The 23,661-nt window shown below is 40.0% G+C and overlaps 3 protein-coding genes across 21 annotated transcripts in view; 1 reads left to right on the top strand and 2 right to left on the bottom strand.

The window, feature by feature from the left end:
* The window catches only part of bmp1a (bone morphogenetic protein 1a), a 29,732-nt gene extending 28,636 nt beyond the window's left edge, over nt 1-1,096 (bottom strand). Inside the window, exon 1 of one of the 2 annotated variants that reach the window (XM_026321545.2) lies at nt 320-1,096. In XM_026321545.2, the coding sequence (XP_026177330.1) occupies nt 320-464 (145 nt within the window). In that variant the 5' untranslated portion in view covers nt 465-1,096. The remainder of the gene's footprint in view (nt 1-319) is intronic. The other variant, XM_026321544.2, reaches the window with a different exon arrangement.
* Nucleotides 1,097-2,337: 1,241 nt separating this feature from the next.
* On the bottom strand, nt 2,338-17,192 carry kansl3 (KAT8 regulatory NSL complex subunit 3). Of its 18 annotated transcripts, none has more exons than XM_026321454.2 (22): nt 17,006-17,192; nt 15,854-16,128; nt 15,511-15,681; nt 15,304-15,394; nt 14,159-14,344; nt 13,913-14,041; nt 13,675-13,791; nt 13,491-13,589; nt 13,224-13,295; nt 13,055-13,129; nt 12,766-12,923; nt 11,985-12,048; nt 11,643-11,831; nt 8,777-8,933; nt 8,346-8,423; nt 7,606-7,785; nt 7,040-7,124; nt 6,705-6,832; nt 6,272-6,378; nt 5,329-5,527; nt 4,228-4,343; nt 2,338-3,429 (listed from the first exon to the last, which is right to left on the bottom strand). In XM_026321454.2, exons 2-22 carry the CDS (start codon nt 16,063-16,065, stop codon nt 3,424-3,426), a joined length of 2,619 nt encoding a protein of 872 aa, XP_026177239.1. In that variant the 5' UTR covers nt 16,066-16,128; nt 17,006-17,192; the 3' UTR covers nt 2,338-3,423. The 18 variants fall into 18 exon arrangements, with proteins under 18 accessions (XP_026177239.1, XP_026177252.1, XP_026177251.1 ...); XM_026321467.2 differs by having other exon boundaries at nt 4,228-4,340; XM_026321450.2 differs by having other exon boundaries at nt 2,339-3,429; nt 7,040-7,127.
* A 509-nt stretch (nt 17,193-17,701) lies between these two features.
* On the top strand, nt 17,702-18,662 carry LOC113139163 (beta-microseminoprotein-like). The gene is made up of 4 exons (XM_026322181.1): nt 17,702-17,784; nt 17,905-17,986; nt 18,145-18,250; nt 18,346-18,662. Exons 1-4 carry the CDS (start codon nt 17,782-17,784, stop codon nt 18,473-18,475), a joined length of 321 nt encoding a protein of 106 aa, XP_026177966.1. The 5' UTR covers nt 17,702-17,781; the 3' UTR covers nt 18,476-18,662.
* Nucleotides 18,663-23,661: the final 4,999 nt, after the last annotated feature.

The following is a 23,661-nucleotide window of genomic DNA, read 5'->3' as shown; positions in this document are numbered from 1 at the left end:
CTTTGGGGTTTTAATTGGCAGGGTCCTTGCAGCCGCTCTCCGCGCTTGGGTTATCCGAGGAGACTTTAAATGTTTCAAACTGCACAAAGTGTGTCAGTCAGTGCAAAACAAATGCACACAATGTTCCCTCAAAGCCTTTAAAAACTACATGCACTGCTGTCATCTCTCCTTTCTGTGTTCGAGCCCTGCAACATCCACAAAACACAGTCGTGGCATGTTTCTACTTCCACATAAATAAAGCAAATCACACAGCGTTACTGTATTTAAAAAAAAAAAAAAAAAAAAAAAAAAAAAAAAAGCAGGAGGAAAAAAATCTCACCAGCTTTGCAGGGATCCTTATAGTCGATCGCCTCTGATGTGGCTGCGGGCTCCACGTAGTAGCCTGGATCAATCTCTTCCAAATCGATCGCCAATATCACGCCGAGACAGGATAGAAGAAACAACCGTCTCGCCGTGAGATCCATGATTGTGGTGCGGGAAGCCGCGAAAGGCGAGGGATAAAGGTAAAGGAAGAGAGAGGGACGAAAGAGGGACAGAGGGAAAGAGAGAGAGAAAGAGAAGAGTGACTGGGAGAGAGAAAATGGGAGGTTTTTGGGGGAAACGAGATCCTCCAGAGGGCGGGTTTTAAATCCAGCCTCTCTCCGGTGTCTTCTTGGCTCAGGGGGCAGTGATTTCTCTCCTCCAGCCGGAGCTCGGGGCTAGTGCAGAGGACTGGCTGAGAAACTTTGATGATATGGCAGCTCCACAGGGGCGGCGAAAATGCCCCTTCACTCGGAGATGCCCATGTGCATTTTTATTGCTCCCTGGTGGGTCCATCAGGACTCCTTCAAGAGCTTCACTTAGACACAGCAGATACCATGTCTTTGTGGAGAGTACACGCCGTGGTGTTTCCACAAAGGCCAAAGTAGATTATTTATTTCCTCTGTTGACAGCGCGGCGCATAACTTGCGCGTTGTTTATAAGAGCGTGCACCAAATAAAAGTTCAGACTTAGCTGCACGTACACGATGACTCCTTATCTCTTTACACTTCCAGTAAAGTCCCAGAAACACCAACCCTGGAGACAGCGCAGTTTTTACGCACGCACAATTCTCACGTGTTCACGCGACACCGGACGCCCACCGTCGCACGCACAAACAAACCGCGCGTGACCTCTCGGGAATAAGATGCCCTCACTGAGGAAGTCACGAGCAACCCGAAGCGATTCGAGCGCCTCCTGTCGGAGCTGTGAGGGGTCTGTCACGATGGCCTGGGCTTCAGCCTCCACATGTGACCACACTGGCCTACAGTCTGCTGACCTGAACTTATAGCCCACATTTATTATAACATTTATTTATTTTATTTATTATATTTCGGATTCATTCGGTTTTTATTGCTCCAAGTAGGCTTTATGTGTTTGTATCTTTAGAATAAAAAAATGTACACAGATACAATAAATCATTTTTCTGCTATGTTGACTTACAAATACACTGGGAGCCGCTGCACCACAGTCAGATTCCTTATGTGTCCAACATATAAATAAAAGTGATTCTGGCATGAACTGTTACTATTATTTTTATCTGCCTGTTCCTCAGTATGTTTAATGTACACGCAGAAAACGTTTCGTGTACACTTCTAATGTAAAGCATGTTACCGGCTGTACAGTGTGCATTCACTACATATCACAGTGAAAGTTTAGAGCAGGACTTGGAAGTGATACAGTACAAGATACAGCGACTCTTCTATTCTTCAGGGGTTTTTTTCACCTAATATCAGTGAAGATTGCTTCTCTAAGGTGACACTCCCACTCGATTCCACACACACACACACACACACATCAAACCAGTTTTGAAGATAATAATAAAAAATTGAACAGTGGTGGAGATTACATGGTGAGACCAGACCTCAGGTGGAGACCGAACATCCAGTGGTGCTGATGATGGGAGGCTATGCCAGTAGGTCTGTTGTTCTCTGTCTGATAGGCATCAGTCATCCTGGTCCTGCCTAATACATACAAAAGCTGGTTTACATAAGTAGGAAGAGACACACTTGTCTCTTTATCTTATCTTGTTGTTGCCTATGTGAGGAATTTAAGACAGGATGTCTGCTGAGATGACTGGGCTGTATTTATGCTGTTGTTGTAAACACAGCAGTTACAGCTACCATGTATGAGCATATGCTCATTTTGAGGAAGAGGAGTTTCTCAGCTTGCTCAATGCTACAAGTGTTGAACATTCAAAGCTAAATATTTAGATTACCAAAGAGGGAACACAGTGAATTTTTGTAAATCCGTTTTTTTTTTTTACTGTGGAAGTTTCAAACAAAGAAAAAACAAAAATCCATATACAGTCAATTGATGACACAGCGCAGATTGGAAATATTGCAAAATGTAAACAGTAACAGAGATGACTTTGTGCTGCAGCTTTTTGAATGCAAAGTGCGTATTATTTAAAGTGACTATTGCACAGGCGTACAGTCAAATTGTCATCTTTGACAATGTCCCATGCAATCACATTATTATGACCAATGCTGGCATTTAATTAGTATGAAAATGGTTTAGTTCGTACTTTAACATATGTAGTTCTATCATATAGTGAAGTTGTTTGTCATGGCGAAAGTAAACTGCAACACAAAAAGTAATTACGATATAAATATAATTACTGTGATGAATAAACATGACCAACATGCTAATTTAGTTATCTCAAAAATACCTGGGATATTCAGAAATATCCAGTTGTGACGTCAAAATGCTCCAACCACAAGCTGACTGATAAGAGCTATCAAAGCTGAGAATTGTGACAAAACGGGGTTGCCCACCTGTCTTTTCTAGGCTTTGCAGTAGAATTAACACAGTCAAGGAAGGGTGCCAATTATCCTGGTGTGTTTATATAATTTCCTCACATAGAGGATAACATGTGATCAGGTTAGCTGTCAGACTTTGCTGATTAAAGATAAGGTGTAAGAAGATACCAGGCCGTTGCATGAAAACTACCACCCAGGGGCAGATCTACAGGGGAGAAAGGGGGGCAGCTTCCCCCCTTATTTTAGAATTTGGCCCCGAGCTGCCCCCACACCCCATCTTTTAGCCTACATTTTCACTGCGTTTAAGGACCCACAGATACTGCCTTCTCATGCCACCCAACCCCGTTTTGCCACCCATTTGCTACCCCATGTAAAAATTTCTAGATCCATCACTGCCACCACCACAACAGCAGAGTCCGTGTTGCGATCTGTACATATAGGCTGAGCACAGCCAACAGTGCCTGCCTAGCCTTTTCCATCCACGTCGACAGGCTGGAGGCTCCGAGGCACATTTTCTGCACGTTGTCGGGGGGTGTTTTCATCGATACAGAGAACGTACATCTCATCAGCAGGCTGGGGATCCCAGACGCTCCAGCACAGCTTCCAGCTTAAATCAGGCGAATCAAAACATGGAATCCCACTTTCACTGCTGTAAAAGAGAACAGTGAAATTAATTTTAAAACTCAAGGGATTTTCTTCTTCATCATTTCAATCATGTACAGTGAATACAGCACATAGTGATGCAAACCAGTATTCCTCCAGGAACCATAGTGCTACCATGGTGTAATAACAAACCTGTTCATGTTGAAGTTTTAACCACAAAGTTGTTTACTTTGCTTCTCTGGCTCTTGAGCTGACTTAAAGCTTCAAAGTACATACACCATCTTCAGTAATAATGTGATATTTTGTCATATAATTGCAGCTTCCTTATGTACAGACTGAAATTTAGACTAATTTAGTTAACTGCTGAGGAAGTTATTGCTACTCAACAGCCACTGCAGGTCTTTGTGCAATTTCTTATGATTGTAACATTAAAACATGAAGAATTTCCACTCATATTAAACTTATGTATAAACATAAGTTAACTGATGCTAAATTAAGGGGCATCAGTAAAAGAATTTCTATAAAACAACCTCTTTCATCAAGGTTAAAGTTGTTATCTACACTTTAATGTTGTAGTAGGTCATTTGATGCTAGACATTAATGGCTTGCATGCAACTTAAAATGCATATTAAGCTACAAGGTACAATGAAAACTCAAGTAGAGATATTGGTTGTTGTAGTGTGACTATTCAAAACCTACCGAGAAAGATTAGCTTCAGTGGGATATCTGGATAACAACGTGGGTTATAGAAGGCAACATGTGCCATCTCACTACAGAAGAGTGACCAGGCAAATACACGTTCCAAATAAAATGTGCCGTCTAAGTGCTTAAAAAACAGACACACCTTGGCCTCATGGGTACGAGCTGACATCACGTCACCACCTTGGCTGAGAGATCCCACTCTACTCTGTTGTGCTCCGCGAAGTGTCACTGTTATAGAAGTGGGGGCTTTCTGCACTACTGGGAACACAAACAAAACTGCTCAGCACTAGCAGCTACACATGCTGCATAATTAAATGGATGTGAGCATTTTGCTTTGCTATGAAAGTTGTCATGTTTTGATGGAAGAAGCCAGCACAGTGATCTTTTTACTTTGTTGTTAGGTTAGCAAATTAAAACAATAGCAGGCTGTTTGATCATGAATATGATGAGCAGAAAAGGCAAATTTATAGATTGAGTTAGGGGTCAGCAGTAAAAGATAAAGCCGACTCAAACTGGAAGAAAAGAAAAACCAGAAGCAATGAAAACATGAGTTTGATTGCAGTCTTTATTGCAACAGGAACAAATATTGGGTAATGTCATGTGGTAATGTTATTGCTTCTCAACAGTCACCACTCATATATATATATATATATATATGGATACTGTAAGGAGGTGATTTAATGGAAGCATTTACAAAATGTCACTAAATGAAGAGGCAAACAAACAAAAAAAAACAAATATGAATGACTGCTCTAACAAACAAGTCTGACAAAAAAAACAAGCATTCTGGACTGAACTTTTAGGTATCTTATTAAATTTGGTCAACCATACTGGTTTTAACTTGATTCACATTTCTTTTGTATAAAAGGTTTCATACATTTGCAACCACTTCTACATACACATTATGCATCAAACAAAAGCTGGCAGCTCACTTTAATTTATTTATTTATTTTTTTTTTACACCTTACATGTCACCTGGCTGCTTCCGAACACAAACACAAAACATGTTTGTTGTTGATCTGCCCTCAGATAGTGTATAGCTGCACATCTGACTCTGTAAACCTCACAACAGTCAGGTTCTCCCAGCCAACCTATCTATACACACACAACTCAACAGAGCTGCCCTCTACTGCAGCAATACTCCCTGGCCTAGAGACGTCCCGATCTAGTGTTTCCAAAACAAAGGATGCATGAACCGAGGGCATTCAACGTGGCCGTCGTGTTTTGGCAGTTCGAGACATACCAGCGGTCTGATTGGTGATGTGTGCCAATGCAGGCAAGCTGCTGGCAATTTTGGCCAGTCCGCCATTGGTCAGCAACTGGTGGATGGCGGTGGTTTTAGTCACTCCTGCTGTGGTGACCATAGGCACAGCCCGGAGCAGAGTATTGCTGCTGGTACCGACAGAGCTCAGGACCTGCCCCTGGGGCTTGCCACAAACCACCTAAGGGTGGGAAGAAGAAGAAGACAAATTGTTTAAGGTTTCATCATATATGGGCACAACACCACACTGAGGATAATCTTAATCTTTTTGTCAAGTTAACCTTATTTTAGCCAAGAAAGTCAAGTTGAGTAAATACCTCTTTAAAACAGTGGTATTGTAATCATTCCTGTGGCCATTAAAAAGTCCCTTCCTAGCATGCTTTCAATGGAAGTTATTTGGAATAAAACCACCAGTGCTTCCCAAGTTCTTTTTACACAATTTCTACTTTTTGTCTCCTCTGACTGTGCTAAGATACAGTAGTGGGACATTAACAAAAGGGTAGGAACCTCATTCTCACATCATTAGTCTAACTCAGACTGCTAGGTTCTGATACTAACAGTGGAATGTAATTTTGCAGTTAAGTGTCTATAGATTTAATCCTCCATTACTTGCACTGGCTTTAATGCTTTAAGTAAGATTATCTTTATTACTACTAATTAAAAAGGAAGGAGAAATACCTTTGTGTGATATAAGTACTTCTCTATTGTGTCAAGAAATAAACTGAACGTTTTCTTAAAAAAATAAAAACGAAAAGAAACTACACAAAGGAATAGCTCTACCAGCCGGTTTGGAACAGACTGACAAAGACAAGAAACAGAGAGGTGTACACTCTGGTCACATACAAACACCATCAGTCATGTTATCATGTAATACTAACACAGAAGACAAAGGTTTATGTAGTGTAACTGTGAAACCACAAGCTACCTGGGTGCCGCCTGTGTTGGCAGCTGTAGACGGCAAGCTAGGAGCTTTGGTGACGATCTCCTGAAGACTGAAACTTAGGCCTTGTAGCAGACTGCTGGCGGAAGCTGCTGCACACAAACAAAAACAGTGAATCAATGGAGATGAAGTTTTACAAACTGTTCCCCCTCAGGCCTAAACTAGATGGACACACAAGAACCCCACATGAAACGCATGTCCAAAGGGCAAGGTTTGGGACAATGACACACAGCGATGGCGCAAGAGGTGATCAATGATGATGTTTAATTATGCTGTCCTCACACTCTGTTCTCCATGGTCAAAACTTTACTCTGCCTCAACAAAGCGGTTAAAGCTGTATTTGTAGGCTATTCGGCTGCGATTAGCTGCAGAGCTGAGAGTGCAAACAGGCGTACAGGGCAGGACAGGACAAAGATACCTTGGGCAGTAGCCGGAGCTTGTGCCTGGACTGCTGTGGACGACCCTGACACCATGCAAGGTTGCACGCTGTTGAATGAGCTGGAGCCTGGGGACAGGGCACCAGACACCTCTGAGAGACTACCAGACCTGCAGTGACACACATAACCACCAGTCTACTCAGGAGCTACCTCAGCAAGTGCTGTTTGGCCATCACTCAGCTTCCAAACTCTACCACTAATCAATCCCCCTTCACCAGACACTCTTTGCCAATAGGGTGGGAGAGGGTGTAGGCATGGTTAGGGATCTAAGTGCTACAAGCAATGTGCTAATGTGTAGCAAAGCTATGGAGCTTACCGCTGGCCTGTAAGAAGTCCAGACAGCTCCTTGGCTCCAGCCACAGTCTGTCCCACGGTCACTGTTAAGGGCTTCCCAGAGACACCTACTGCACGTAGAGATGAAATATTTATTTTCTTCAGTGTTCAGACAAAACAACACCTGAAATGACTACCTGCCCACCAACAATTACCAAGCAGTGGATGGTCACAAATTATAGGTACCATATATATATATATATATATATTTTTTTTTAAGTAAAAACGGACATGAAAAGTCCTACTTTCACTTTTGTCATTTTGCATGCCACACAAAAAATGTTTCGCTTATCATTCCCATCTAGAAATCTGTATAAAGAAACTTCAGATTTTTCCACCCCGTCTCTCCACTACTGATTTTATCAATAGAGCAGACGTTGAACAGTATCGCTTCACTGTGATCTTACTAAAACAAAACAAACAAACAAAAAAAAAAGACCAAGTTCTCACAATACATCCACAAAAATAAGATGAATAGCAAATTATACTTCAAACTGTTTAGAGAAACTGATATATAAATATTGAAGTAAGGATACATAGACTTTGTACCTTCCTGAGCAACAGGGCTAATAGCGCCCCCTGCTGATTCGCTTTGGGAAACAATGGTGACCTTGATTTTGGCTCTCTTTGAGGCTTTGCTCGGCGTAGGACTAGGTGTCTGTCTTCTTTTGCCATGGGACCTCAGTTCATCCCTATCAAGACCTTCCATCTGATCAGTGGTCACTGGCACTGCACCACACACACAAACACACACACACTAATACTCCAATATTCAGCAGACCGCTGGGATGACATGAATCTGAGAAGCTTTACCTTTATGTAACTCTAACACTGACTATATATACACTATCTTTTTATCCTATGTAATGAGAAAATGTGCTACTGAGCAAAAACATTTTTTCAATATGCCGTGTTCATATCAATTTAGAACAGGGGTGCCCAACCCTGGTCCTCGAGGGCCACTGTCCTGCGTGTTTTCCAATACTCCCTGCTATACCCACTGCTGATAACCTATACCAGGTGTGTTCAGCCAATAAGAAGCTGGAAGATACCAATTTATGTTGTTTTAGCCCACATCACCCATATCTGAGATGGTATCCTACAGCTTCTGATTGGCTTAACACACCTGAAATAGGTCATCAGCAGTGGGTAGGCCAGGGAGTGTTGGAAAACACGCAGGACAGTGGCCCTCGAGGACCAGGGTTAGGCACCCCGGATTTAGAGTAATGGAAACAAGGAAAGGAGTGAAAAGAGACAGGAAAGAGAAAGGAAGAGGGATAGACACTTACCAAAAATACAGGGAGGGGTGCCAGGAGGAAGATTTTTCCTCACAAGCATGTTTTGTTTCATAAAAGCAGCAAACTGAGCTGGAATGAATTGGGAAAAAAAGCCAGAAAGGGAAGTTGTAGGAAGGGACAAGAAGATGAAAGGAGAGTATTTCAGTCATGTTCCAACTTGCCCCCATCAGGTGATGTGATGTGATTATTTCTTTAAAAATGTATTTACAATCACTTTCACATCTCTCATACCACCTCATCTGCTCAGCTTACAGACTGTGCCAAACCCAGCAGACCTTGAGGTTAATGGCTTATTTATATGTTACATAAACAAGTGGGGCAAATGTGAGAGCTGTGAACATACGTGTATGAAGGACTATTGACAAGTGTGGTGAACTTGACTGCTCACTGTGTTCCACAGCTGAGTGTGGTGGTGAACTAACCTTGAGCTTGTTTGTGGGTGAGTACTGTGCCAGAGCGTTGCATGTGTGTCTTCAGTAGCTGTGTAGCTGTGATCAGACTAGACTTTTGTGCTGGAGACAGACCAGAGGTCTTGGGTTTGGGACTTGAAGTGGGACTGCTACACACACTGGAAAGATCCTTAAAACATGGTGAAGAGGAAAAACACCTGATGAGTAATGATCCATTAGTCAGTCACTGAATGTGTTGAAAGTGTAAACTTATTTCCATTATTTTTATGGAAAATTTTTTTATTTCCATAAATGTATTTGAACATGGTGCCAGTGAGCCCCAATAAGGTCTGTATAGTTTGCTATAAATTATGTATAAAAAAATAAAGAGAATGAATATAATAATCAGTTGAGTCATTGGAGTGACACAAAAAGTTCTATTGAGATGTTTTGAATGATTTCGCGGTGGATTTACAGCAAGGTAAAAGCAAAGCAAAGCAAACATGCTGGACATTAATAGAAAATTCTTTAACTCTGATGAGTGGAAGTCTGTCATAAACTTGCCCTACTTGAAAAACGTTACTTAATTTTTCATAATTTTTCCTTAATTGAAGAGGTAATCCAAAACTGGCCAAAAAGAGAAGGCATTCTATGTGATGCAAATGTGTAAGAGTGTATGCATAAATAGCAAATTATTATTTAATTTCACCTAGAAATGTTATATAAAGTTTTCTTACACACTGCTTGTATAATGTGCACACTAATATTTAACTGGACTAACTGGCTTTGATTATGGCATGCACTCAGCATGGCATTGTTTTGACCACCTTATGCACAACATTTCTTTCTTTCCAAAGTTGCATTATTTCTTTAGATTTTGCATTGATGACTGGAAATTCAAATCACTTGGTAAAGTCTTTGCCAGCATATTCTTAAGACCTTCAATGGGGTGAAAGCTCTGTGTTTCGCCAATTTAGGCACTGGAAAATACCTGTCATGAAATGTCGTCAGCTGACTTCATATTTCAACATAATGTTGCTGAGTCTTGACCTGAACAACTGAAGCAACACTGGATCATAACACAGCCTACAGAGGCTTGCACAGTGAGCACTAAGTATGTTGGCTGCATTGCTTAATGTGCTTCCCTTCTTACACAGACGTGGCCACAACGCTGAAGCAGGGCAAATCTGAAACACATGATCTTTTCCACTGTACAGAAGGCCAATCCTTATGCTCCCTAACAAGTGCAAGCATTTTATTCCAATTAGCCTCATGTCAGCTTTTGGTCTTAAATTTGACCAAGGTCATTTAAGATTTTCTTCTGATCACATTTCATCCACCAAGTTGATTCTTCACCACTATGCTTGCAGTCTTGAATAATGCAATGGGCAACTCTTATACCAACTCCAACAATTTTGACAATCCCCTTAGTCATCTGGTTTGCCTGATGCACACAAATAATTTGACTGAAACAACTGCAACATCTTATCTATGGGATATTTTTGATGATTGTTTAAGAAATGAGAAGCTACTCTTTGTATCAGTTAGTTGTTGCCAACCAAAACATAACTACAATAGTTATCCAATAAAAGTTTCTGATGTTTTTGCTTATTTTATTTAAATAATTAAATTCTAATGGCAACTTTTTTTTAGCCAGGCAGTATTATAAAATAGGGCTGCAACGAATAATCGACAAAAATCAATGAAAAAATTAGGTGCCAACAAATTTAATGATCAGTTATTTGATTACATCATCTCACGTATTTTTCATGGTCAGGATCTGATGCTGGATTCAAATGCACTTGGATCCCCGAGGTCGACGGCTGTTCATTGCATTTTTTCATTCAGATTTATCGGATTTTCACGAGAAATTGAATGCAACATGAGCTAAGCAACAAAAATGGTGGTGGCCGATACAACACACACATGCCTGAAAACCTCCGAAGTATGGGAGCATTTCACCTTTGACAAGGTAAAGAACAAGACCTCCTGCAACATCTGTAATACAGACCTTGCTTGGCATGGCAACACATCTGTAATGCTGCAACATTTGAAGAGGAAGCACGTTGGTGATGCGGAGTCGGAGTCAGACTCGTGACCTGACCCCGTAAAATAGGGACTAACCTAGTTAGTTGGCTTTCCATGTAGGATTGCTGAAGCAATAACAAAACTATTGTTTGAGTGAAGATCTTAACGGCATATTTTACCTTTCCTTAAAAATAAACATGTAGTTCAAAGAAGAGTCAATATCAAAACTGGCAAGATCTCTTCTGTGTATTCCTGCTACATCCACCCTATCGGAGAGCAAGTCTTTTCTGCAGCAGGCAATATCTGCACGCAGAGGAAAGCAAGCCTCACAGGAGACCATGTGGAGATGCTGAGTTTCTTAAATTTAAATAAACTAATATACTTCATGTTGTTGCATATTGCAAAAGATGCTGTAGACAAATGAACAAAGAATGCTTGATATTTTTTTAAAATTTAATATAAGCACCCTGCCTGTCCTTTTTCAAAAACAGGATATCTAATTTAAGTTTTATCTAATGAGCAGCAAAGCTTGTTCATAAAAAGTTTGTTCAGGTTGTACAAGTAAAATAAATAACATTTTTAAATGAAGTAATCATTTTTAATGTTGTTGTTCTTAGTTCTTCTTCACATGCTTTAACAACCTAAAGCTAATTTTAAAACATGACAGCCAGGTAAAAGCCATTCAGTTTATCATCCAATTAGTCGATTAATCATTTCAATAATCAATAGACTCTAAAAATAGTTGTTAGTTGCATCCCCATAATAATATAAATTGGATGCAGCTCTGGTGGTTCATTTAAAAGCTAGAAATGAAAAATATTAATTTGAACCACTGGAAAACTGTTGGTACTTGTAGCTGCTGTTTACTGACCTCTGAACCTGATGGTGAGATGGGAACTCTAAGCGCAGGGGAGGAAGGTCGTCCTCTCTCCATGTCAAAGGGAAGCTCACGCCGAGGCCTTTTCTTCTTCTCTGTGTCCAGGTCCCTCATTTCCCCTGAGCCATGGCTGTGGCCTTCTGCCCTTGTGAGGACACCTGATAAGAAGTCTGCTATTTCATCCTGTAGGTCAGTAAAGGAAGAAGAAATAAGCTTTGTTGTCAACAATATCGCTGTTTGCTTTTTTTTTTTTTTTTTTTTTTTGGTATAAATAATTACTGTTGAGGATTAGAAAAATTGCAGGTAAACTGAATATCTACAGTTACAAGGACCAACCTGAACGCACCGGTCCACCATGGTTTGTGTCAGACCCTCTGATTTCATCTTTGCTGAATTAATTCTGTGGAGGGAAATGACTTAGTGTTGCTACAGAACCATATGAACTTTCATACAGTCAACTACAAAAAAAAAAAAAAAAAAGATGTTTTAATTTAGTGCTCTTTAAAAGGCCCACTGTGTAACAAATTTGCTTGAATATGGGCCAGTGGCAGCATTTCAACACACGCTTAGCCCTCAACCCCTCCCTCTGATGTTCCTCCATCACTGTCGGCTCAATGGCTTTGTCTAGTGTTTGGACACCCACACTGCATCGGTAGACCACCTCAAATGTTTGGCAGGGGCCTTTATTCTAAATTGTTTGCTACGGACATATTAAGTTACTCATGAAAGCCACGCCAAGATAAACTCGTTTTACTTCTTTTCATGTCACATCTCTTCTTCACCAAGGAACACGGTTTCTCCTCAGTAATGCTCATCGTAGAGGGAGATAAAGTAAGATAAAGGTTGTTTCCTGCTAACATAAGCCATCTCCACAGTTATACTAGCAAGTGGTTTTACAGTTACAAGGACGAACCTGAATCCACCGATCCACCACGGTTCTGTGGGACCAAACAGGCAGGCCAAGCACTACAATTACTCAAAGTACGATCTAGTGTCATTACGTGAGAATGGAACAAAGACGGAACAAAGGACTTTAAAAAAAAAAAAAAAAAAAAAAAAAAAAATTAAATTACAGTGCACCTTTAAGCCACCCATCCCATCAGATGCTATCACTGACCTGAGGTTGTCATCTGCGCCTCCCACTATTACCATACTGTTGTCTGCTCTTAGTTTCTCTCTGAACTCCTCCATGCCTTCTATAGTACACTGAAGAGCATTCTGGCCGACAACAAACAACACTGGGGTTTTCATATCCAACAGTGGGTCATCCACATCCTGTAAACCAGTACAACAGCAGCAATTATCACAACTACTGACAGATGCCGAAGTTCAGTTTTCTTAAAAGAAACACTGAAAAGTGTGAAGGAGAAATCCATTTCAATGGAATATACTTTTCAAGGTCTTACCCCTCTTGGCCCATTGACTGTTAGCAGGGGGAATCCCAGACACACGACAGCAGTCAGATACTCCATAAGGGATACCTGTAATTAACCAGTAACAAATTAAGGAAAAATACAGGGTAAACACCCTTCAGCCTCACATTTGATCACTATGACGTGTTGTTATAAGTCTTACATGACAAGCGATGAGGGACCCAGCATTCCAGCCGACCAGGATAATGGGTTTGTGGGGGAAATGACTGTGAACCTGGTGGTTACATTTGTAAAACATAATCACTACAACTGCTAACACATCCAAGTATAAAAAAAGCGTTGTACATTACAGAATGTGTATTCTGCATGTCATTTCTTTTGACTTCACAGATATGATTATTGATGGGCCTAGACAAATTTGTGTAATTTCAACAAGCATGCAAATACAAATAAGAACAAAACATCCTACCTCCATGACCTTGGCCCTGACAGTACCCAACATATGCTCTAGACACTGGGTGATACCAATATTGGCTCCACTGTTCACATGAGTGTGGACGGGGATAACCTGACATAGAAACAACTGTCATAAGCACCGAGGTACACAAAAATCCAAACTGCTACAAACACACATAGATTGAAGTGAGTGAGACCTTTCCCAAACAGGAAAACTGTGACTGCCAGAATCTCATGCGCCGTGAGGTAGACAGGGCAGGATTGGTTGGGCTTGATGGTGCAATTAGAATGAGTGGGGATCCAGGAAGCTTGCTCTGAAAGAAAATGAATATGGATCTGGTCGTTAACTGTTATTGATCATTAAGGACAAAGTATAAATAGTAGTACAAGAAAGTGTTTTCCATTAGAAATGGTGAGTGAATGGTTTAGATTTACAGGTTTGTTTTGGGACAGAACTCCAACTGCTGGATCCCAAGGCCGCTTCAGTAGCAGTGCCAGAGCCTCTGCACTTGGAGCTCCTGTCTTTGTCGAGGACAGTAACATTCTGTCAATCAGTGATGGCAGCTTCGGAGACAGAGAAGGAAGTAATAATGAATCAGCTATCCTACATGTCGCTCAGATACTGCAGCCCATTGCACAGCTGAGAAGGAAATATATATCCATTCTTAATCCTCATGATACCTTGCTTTTGAGAGTCTGGAGCACATCAAGGTAAGCAGCAAGCATTGCAAGGCTTAAGGATTCAATCATGGTGGTGTGTAACCACTGCGTCAGTTTAGTGTCCCAGTTCACACTGGCTAATGCATGCCGCACCTTCCTGGCACACTTGTCCACTGCTATCCTCCGTAAGATTGGCTCATTGGAAGCCTAAATGAATAAAACACAAGAGACCCTGTAAAATTTCAAAAAGGTTGAATGGAGAAAAAAAAAATTAAATATTGAGGCATGCTGTTCTTTTTAAATTGACAAACCCATAAATGAATACCGCTGTGCCAACAATACGATTTTACAAATGGCTCTAGTCTTTGCAGGGTGATGCTTTGCCTCAACTTTGAAAATGTGAAACCCAAAATAGCTTGCCAGGAGCAGTATAAAACATGATACCTCCTGATTCAGCAATAACTGCTGCATCTGATTATGCAGATGTTTAGTATCTGACCCAACCTCGAGATGGTTGACTTTATCTGAACTGGAGCAAACATCCAAGTAGATAAATCAAATGTGCAGAAAGGCAACAGGATCATCCTCAAAGACAATGAACGTTAAGAAGCTGGTGCTGTTTCTGCAGTAACTGCTCTGTCAGTCAGCCCACAAATTACCCCAGATTAGCTAAAAGGTCATTGCGGGCAGCTTCTTTTTGGGTTCACTTAGACGCACCGAGTCACATTTTCTGTAAGGTTTGATCACAATGCCAAAGCCAAGCACAGCGCCTTTGGTGTTAAAATGTTGTAGTGATTCACAACATTTTTCTCTGGTGAAATGATATGTGTCCTCCCTAAAGTAAACAGTTTGTAACAGTCTCTGACATATGGCTGCATTGATTTTCTGGCTGTATTGGATATGAAAATCAATACATCCATAAAGAAATTCCAAACATGTAGTGACAAGGCCACTAGAGTCCCAACAGTCCTCAATGTACAACATATTTCATTTGACAGTACCCATGTTACAAACTGGGGAGCATTGTGTCAAACCTTGACTTGACCAATATATGATTAATGACTTCAGAGAGCAATAAATATTGAAAATCCAGCAGTCATAAATGGTGCTGATGAAGTTACAAAAATGTCTTAAAAGTCAAAGCTCTTAAAATCATAGCAACTTACATTTTCATTGGCCAGACGAGCTAACCTTTCAGCTTGTAGAGCTTTGAGGACTTTGTTGAACAGTTTGTTCTGAGCCACTGACCATCCAGTCCTGAAACAACATAATGACAGTGATAGTTTCAAGCATAACTTCCATCCTTGATGAATACAAGTACCTGGGATAACAGTAAATTTTATTTGAACAGATTGGTTCAGATCTAAGATTACTTGTTTATATGTTCTTCCCAGTCATCAGGAGGTGGAGGGCTCTCAGCAACAGTACGAGCAAACAGGACATGTCGCTCACACTCCTTCATCACACTAAGAGCTTTCTGGTTGTCATACAGTGGAACAGGTGTTGGTGTGACAGTTTCCACATCAATTAAAGAATCTGAGTCTCTGTAGACAAAGAAAATATCAAGCTACTGCAGGGCAAAACAACAGTTTCATGATCAAACCAGTAGTCACTAGTATAATTTTACTAGAGCTAAAAATGAACAGCATATTCTGTTGATGACAATCCCAATTTGTAATCTCACATATAGCTCATTTAAAATTACAATCAACTCACGACAAAGCTTCAGGCTGGCGTCGAGGGGTAACAAACAGTGTCCTTGTGGGCCTGGCACTGCTGGCATCTGGGTGGGCATTCCATGGCTTAGCGTAGCTGTGGTCCAGAAACACCAAGTCTAGCTCTCTTTCATGAGCTGACAGCTGGAAAAGCAAAGATGTGCCCATCTTTCGTGCCGATATCTGGAAGTCCTTATCCCCACCACGATACATCCTCTTCCTGGGCCCCAGAGGGCCCCGGGAAGGGCTCGACAACTTGTGTGGGTTCAGGCCAAACTGGGAGGAAGAGATGTGAAAATAATGTTAGTCCCTTTCTTTCCATTTCACCAATGAACTTAATAGTTTAATTTACATATGAAATTCAGCTTACTCATCATGACATTTACTACACAGAAAATATCATGTCCTTGTTGGCTCTGAAGGTCTTCTGTCAGGTCTAAGAGAATGTGGGGTATCTCAGCATGGTCTTGATTTTGGACTATCATTTTTCTTGTTTCTTATGTTCCCTAATTTATGTAAATACCAAACTAAATCACTGCAGTATATTATGAGAAAACTAATTAGTATCAATTGTTTTATGGACAATAACTTGAATAAATGACACCTGGCAATTTAACCAATAACAACTTTAATAATTAACTTCAGTAATTAAAAAGCAAACAAAAAACTACTGGCTCCAGCTCCGTAGTGTAAACATACGTTTGGTTTCAAAGTAAACAGCGTATCTTTGAGTTTTGTAACTGTAACGTTATTAAAGCAGAACTTTTCTCAACTTATTGGGAATACAAAACGAACTGAGTTAAACAGAAAATAAGAGGTTAAAAACAGTGAATAATATAAAGATGAGATGCAGCTCTGGCGTTCAAACACGCAGGTGCTTTGTCCACAGGGAGCACCACCCATTACCGACATGTAGCTACTGCTACTATTGTTAGCATACATAGCTAATAATAACAGTGAGCTGTTTCCCGTCGACACATCTTCTCAAACAGAAACAAACCACGTGAACAGGTCGACTTATTGTAGTGACTAAGCGCTGAACATTTAGCATTAATGTTCAAGTTGTGTAAACGGACTGGAGGCTGTGGGCTGGCCTAGCATGCTAAGATTAGCACAGCTAAAGCTAACAGAATGGCGCTCTCTCCCATCTCACCTTTTATTTTTCTTACTCCATCAGCGTCGGGACGGTCTGGGCTCCTGTCTGGAAAAAAGGACAAGCCACAGCAAGACGGCCTTTCTACTAATTTATATAAAATACATACAAGACAAATATTTAGTGCGCATTGGTCTCACTTCCTTTTGTTACGTGATCTGTTGCCATAGAAGACTGCATATCCCCCTTTTTCGGCCACTAGAAACAAGGACTACCACGGGCTGCGTTTAAACCAAACTGGCAACCCAGTTTGTGGCGCGTTAGCGCCTGACGCAAAACCAGGCCTGGACTACGGCTGCAGTCTGGACTGTTTACTCAAACCTATTAACAAATAACAATTAGTGTGTTCCGGTTTTATTTTATTTTATTGATTATTATATTATTTCTTTATTTTGTTTACTTATTTTACTTATTGGTAAATTTGAATTAATATACATATTGTTTTTCTTTCCTTTACGGAAGTAAGAAATGTAGGTAGTTCGTTGAAATTATCTGGTAGTTTGTCAAATTTTCTAATTTATTTGAACTATTTAAAAGACAACTTTGTTGTACACTGTACTGTGATGTTTTGGCTCTGGTTTTATTTTTTTTGTCTGTTAATACAAATACAAGAGGTAATTATCATCCAATAGGTTCAGTGACCAGTCTTCCATTGTCCGTGTTTGATTCCAAAGGTCACTGCACACACACTGTTAAAAAGCAAGAGCCCTTCAGAATAATCAGTCTACTCTATCATCTTACCTGTACTTTCAAAGCTAACAAGTGTGATTGCCAAAATGGTAAGTTTTAATACTGTTCATTTATGAAATTCTGGCTACAGTTGTTTGCTGTCAGTTTTATTCTGATGTTTTATATTATGTATTTCTATATGGTTTTTCTTTTCTGTGTTTTATATGAAGAAATATTTGACTCTGGCTCTGCTGCTGTGTGCTCTGCTGCCACTGTCAAATGCTCAATGCGCTGTTATGGGTATAAAACCAGGTAAAATAAAAGAAAAACACCTGCATACTCATAGGACACAGTATGTTTATGGTGCATACACATTTTATCTTCGGTAGAACAATATCAAAAATTCATACAATGTGGCATTACAGTTGTGTCAAAATGTTTTTAGACACCACTATTTCTTCCACCCATAGGCATGACCCATTGTCAGGACAGTGTGGATAACACCTGGCATGAAGTAGGATCTACATGGCGAAACAGTCGGTGTATGGACTGTACTTGCACTCAATGTTGTTCTGCGTAAGTACACGTTTTAAAAATGTTACAGTGTTTAAAACGTAGGAAAAATTGCTTATCTGTGTATTTACATATTGTACTATTTACTTTAATTGCAGATATGCCACACCCACTAACTTCCCTGAAGACTGTGTGTCAGTGTTTGACCAAAAGGCGTGTAAATACATAGTGCACAAGAAGGATGACCCATCTGTACTGTGTCCAATATTTGGTGCAGTAGGGAAGTGAAGAAGTTGTTGCTTTCAGTCCTATTTTCTTGTCTTGCTGATGAGAAGATAGATGGATGTTGAAGTGATCCCTCACTGGCTTCCCACAGGGAAATCTGTTGTGTTAATTTGAACAAGCTACTGGAAAATGAGAATAAAATACTGGTGAAAATTTAAATGAATTAATAAATCATGTGATGATGGGTTGACTCATTTTTGCATAACTTTGTATGAAACATTTAGGACATTTCTAAAAATGCTAAATTTCTAACAACTTGCAGAATAAACCAGTTTGTCCAGATAATGACATTGTGAGAGTAGGTGGATGGAAAAAGGAATGCGATCTACAGTATAATAAACTCCAAAAGATTTTGTGTTTGTAGAGTAAAAATTTAAGTTGTGAGTTTAGTTTAGAGACTTTTTCCTGTCTGAAAAAACAGCTGGCCTCCATGTTAGCAGATGATGTTACACTGTTAACCTTGAAAACCAGTGTTACAACCCTCACTTTGGGAAGGGTAGGGCTCATAGCAGAGGCTTCACAAGAAAGTCCACTGGCTCCAGTAATTCCCCCCATATAAGATTTCCATTTGAGCGTTCTCGTGATTATATTCATGATACTCTTTAATACGATATGGTACTAAGGAGCATGATCACGAAGGGCTTTGTATGTGAGGAGATCCTCACATCCCAGTTCGGATAGTAATGAGTTACAGCAATCTAGCCTTGAAGTAACAAATACATGGACAAGTTCTTTTTTTTTTTTTTTTTTGCATCATTCTGAGACAGGATGTTCCTCAGTTTGGAAATATTGCACAAGTGAATGAAGGCAGGAATAGAGACTTGTTTGATCTGTAAAAATGACTCCAAGGTTTAGTAGTACTGGAAGCCAAAGGTATCCCATCTAAAGCAGCTATATTGTTTAATAAGCTAATTCCGGGGATTTTAGGCCCAAAAACAATAAGTTTTGTTTGTTTCTGAATTTAAAAGTAGAAAGTTACTAATCTTCTAGGCCTTTATGTCACAAAAATGTTGCTGAGGGAAATCCACTTGGTATGCAAAGACAACTATCACATGAAGAGGGAAAAAACATTTGAAAAGGAAAAAAACACAGTTTGAATGTGATATGATATGAACATGCATGCAGCTCTTCTTTCTGTGCATGGGAATTTCACATTTGTGCCTGCACGCTTCACATTTGCGCTCGCAAATGGGATATTTGCACTCCTAAACTATCAAAACATGCAGGTCTATATTTTTCATCCTGTGTTTTTGTGCCATCTAGTTTTGACATTGATGTAATGCCGTATTGGGTCACAATAAGTTGGGTTTTGATAACTTTTCATTTGAATGACCTTATTTTTAAGGTTTAATACACAGTTTAAATGTTTTTACTATGCTGAATTTAGCATTTCAGGTAGTTTGTTGAAATTGTCGGGTAAAAGTATGACGTGAGTCCAGGGAATTTTTGTTTTTCGAATAAGCAAAGTATTTAAAAGAAGACTGTTGTTGTTGTTGTTGTTGTTGTAGTACACTGTATTTTCTATTTATTTTGTGTTAATACAAATACAAGAGGTAATTATCATCCAATAGGTTCAGTGACCACTCTTCCATTGTCCATGTTTGATTCCAAAGGTCACTGTTAAAAAGTGTTGTTTATTACAGAATGTATTGTTTTTCTTTCCTTTACGGAAGTAAGAAATGTAGGTAGTTCGTTGAAATTATCTGGTAACAATAGACATGAGTCCAGGGAATTTTAGTTTGTCAAATTTTCTAATTTATTTGAACTATTTAAAAGACAACTTTGTTGTACACTGTACTGTGATGTTTTGGCGCTGGTTTTATTTATTTTATCTGGTAATACAAATACAAGAGGTAATTATCATCCAATAGGTTCAGTGACCAGTCTTCCATTGTCCGTGTTTGATTCCAAAGTTCACTGCACACACACTGTTAAAAAGCAAGAGCCCTTCAGAATAAACAGTCTACTCTATCATCTTACCTGTACTTTCAAAGCTAACAAGTATGAAATTCTGGCTACAGCTGATTTTTTTTCTTATGTTTTGTGAATCATGGAGTTATAACGTGATGTCGACTAGTGAGCAGAAGTTATAAAAATTTATTTATTTTGTTGCTGTTTATTGATGAGGTTTCCCTGCTTTTTGATAAATGCATGTTGAGATAGACACAGGCCCATTTAGATTTAGTAGATCAAAAGTTAACACTATGTTAACACTATGTTTTCGCATGTTTTGTTTCTTTTCTGTATTTCATGTGAAGAAATATTTGACTGGTTGTGCTGCTGTGTGCTCTGCTGCCACTTTCAAATGCTCAATGCGTCTTTTTTAAGGGCATAGAACCAGGTAAAATAAAAAACACCTGCATACTCACAGGACACAGTATATTTATGGTGCATACACACAATTTTTCTTTGGTAGAACAATATCAAAAATTCACACAATGTGGCATTATAATTGTGTCAAAACGTTTTTAGACTCACCACTGTTTCTTTCCACCCATAGGCATGACCCATTGTCAGGACAGTGTGGATAACACCTGGCATGAAGTAGGATCTACATGGAGAAACAGTCGGTGTATGGACTGTACTTGCACTTAATGTTATACTGTGTAAGTACACATATTAAAAATGTTACAGTGTTTAAAATTGCTTATCTGTGTATTTACATATTGTACTATTTACTTTAATTGCAGATATGTCACACCCACTAACTTCCCTGAAGACTGTGTGTCAGTGTTTGACCAAAAGGCGTGTAAATACATAGTGCACAAGAAGGATGACCCATCTGTACTGTGTCCAATATATGATGGAGTGGCGAAGTGAAGAAGTTGTTGCTTTCAGTTCTATTTTCTTGTCTTGCTGATGGGAAGATGGAGAAAGGCATGGAAAGGAAAATGAAAAAACATTGGTGAAAATTCAAATGAATCATGCTTTTCTAAAAATGCTAAATTCCTAATGTCTTGCAGAATAAACTGCTGCAGTTTGTCCAGATATGATGGAAAATAACATTGTGAGAGCAAATTAGACTGACGGCCAGAGGCAGGATCTGAGAAGAGCAGAATGACATTAATGTGGATGGAGAAACTCCAAAAATCTAAAACTCCTGTAGATTATATGTCTTCATTATGTGACAGAGGAGACATAACAACATCTGTGGTAGGTTTTGTGCTTGTGGAGTAAAAATTTAAGTTGTGACAGCAGTTTAGAGACTTTTTCCTGGTCTGAAAAAACAAAACAGCTGGTCTCCATGTTAGCTGATGATGTCACGCACTGTTAAACTCTGAAAACCAGCGTAACACCGCTCACTTTGGGAAGGGCGGGGCTCATAGCAGAGGCTTCACAAGAACGTCCACTGGCTCCAGTAATTCCCCCCATATAAGATTTTGCATTCGAGTGGTCTCGTGATGATACTTATACTCTATGCTTTGCTGCTGACCAAGTGATAACAGTTGATTGTCACGTGGTCTGCCTAAAGGCAATGTGAACACTTCCTCTTTTTATAATAATCAGAGATAGATTATATAGGGTGAAGCACAACACCTAGACAGATGAGGAAATCAGCTAACTGTTGGTACCAAAAGCTACCAGGAAATGGTTTTCAAAGTTATAACTCAATGGAAGGGTATGACAAACAGGGGGTATGACAAAATGCTATAAGGTGTAATGGCTCGGTTCAACTGAACAGGCATACTTATATACATAGATGTACACCGTTGGTTCTTGTTCACAGTGCCAGTGGGTTAACCCACTAGCAACTCTAAAAGCACTATTATACCCTCAGAAATTATTGGACTCCATTGAGAAATTTAGTATGGCCCACACTGAGCTATTTCAGTGATCATTTTCTGTTAGTCCTGGTGAATTCTGCAACACAACACCCAGAAGCAGTGCCACTATGCAACATGTCTGCCAAGAGTGTGGCACAGGCACTTTCAGGTCATTTCCTGAACTGAAATCCGAAAAAGAGATTCTGATTGACCAGGCCACCATGTTTATGTATCATACAGTATCTCTTCAAACCAATTTCTACCACCCACAAACCGAAGGGTTGGTGGAATAGTTAAACAGAACTTTGAAATGCATGGCCCAAAAGGGGGTGTTGGATCTGCTTATGGAACACAGAGGAGGGTCTAAGCCCCCTTAAAAAAAAAAAGCAAACTTATGACATGAGAGCAAAATTACATGTACTTAGTACCTTATATCAATATTTGCTCCAGGGCAGTGGCAACAGCACCCCCCCCTCAACAGAGGAATAAGGCTGAGGTAATTTTCACTGGGAGATAAGGTGTGGGTATTGCTTCCATCTTCCAGTTCAAAATTACTTGCCAAGTGGCAAGAACCCTTTCAGTTCACATGGGAACACATGTGGACTATCAGGTTGCATAGTTGGACTGGAGTCATGTGGATTTACCGCCTCAACTTCCTGTTGGAGTCTGTGTCTCTACTGAGTATGATAAAAGGCAGAGATGACCACAGGGAGAAGGAGATCAAGGAAACTCAGGAGAGCGTGGTCATTCACAGGGGATCAGGAGACAGGTGTCATGGTACTCAGGAATCACTGGGAACCCAAATCCAGGGAAAAAGGAGTCAGAACATGTGGCACTCACGAGCCAGGAGAAGACCGGAAGCTGGAGTCCAATTACACCAAACGCAGGCACAGGAAGAGGTTCAGGAGAATTAGAAGAGGGCTACAGACTCATGGGGGAATCAGAACCAGGGAAACAGGAGTCAGGATGCATGGCACTTATTAACCAGAATAAATGCAGGGAAGCCAGAACCAGGAAACACTAGAGTCAGGATCAGGAGATTGTACCCACATACAGAGAAGTCAGAACCAGGAAACCAAGGCACAGAGCAGATTAAATCATTTAGGGTAATCAAATGTAAGGTTACAAAGGACTAACTAGGGGGAGACAGGAAATAAACCAAAAATAAAAGTCCCAGACAGGAAGTCCAAAATCAGGATCCTAACAAATAGAGGAGTCTCATAGCACTTGGAGTAGCCCTATTATTTTGGTGGTGAGGAAAGATGTGTCTATAAGGTTTAATATTGTGGACTAAAGGCAAGTGAATGAAATTTCACAGTTCAATGCCTTGGCTATTGATTTGAGGAAAGTAGAGGGAAACTTTCTTCTCTGGTGTAACCTACTACAAAAGCCAACAGTGACCAGCCTGAGCAAAAATGGAACTGC

Source organism: Mastacembelus armatus, chromosome 9, assembly GCF_900324485.2.
Source record: "Mastacembelus armatus chromosome 9, fMasArm1.2, whole genome shotgun sequence".
NCBI lineage: Eukaryota > Metazoa > Chordata > Actinopteri > Synbranchiformes > Mastacembelidae > Mastacembelus > Mastacembelus armatus.
The sequence above is the reverse complement of the archived record's forward strand: the minus strand, read 5'-3'. Positions and strand labels throughout refer to the sequence as shown.

Coding starts and splice junctions, on each gene's coding strand:
- LOC113139163 (XM_026322181.1), top strand. Junction 17,987..18,144: donor TGTTATGGGTATAAAACCAG/GTAAAATAAAAG, acceptor TTCCACCCATAG/GCATGACCCATTGTCAGGAC. Junction 18,251..18,345: donor TGCACTCAATGTTGTTCTGC/GTAAGTACACGT, acceptor CTTTAATTGCAG/ATATGCCACACCCACTAACT.
- kansl3 (XM_026321450.2), bottom strand. CDS start 16,065: ATGTATCGTGGTGGGGATAAGGACTTCCAGATATCGGCACGAAAGATG. Junction 13,130..13,223: donor GGTCCCTCATCGCTTGTCAT/GTAAGACTTATA, acceptor GGTTAATTACAG/GTATCCCTTATGGAGTATCT. Junction 12,049..12,765: donor GGCGCAGATGACAACCTCAG/GTCAGTGATAGC, acceptor TTCCCTCCACAG/AATTAATTCAGCAAAGATGA.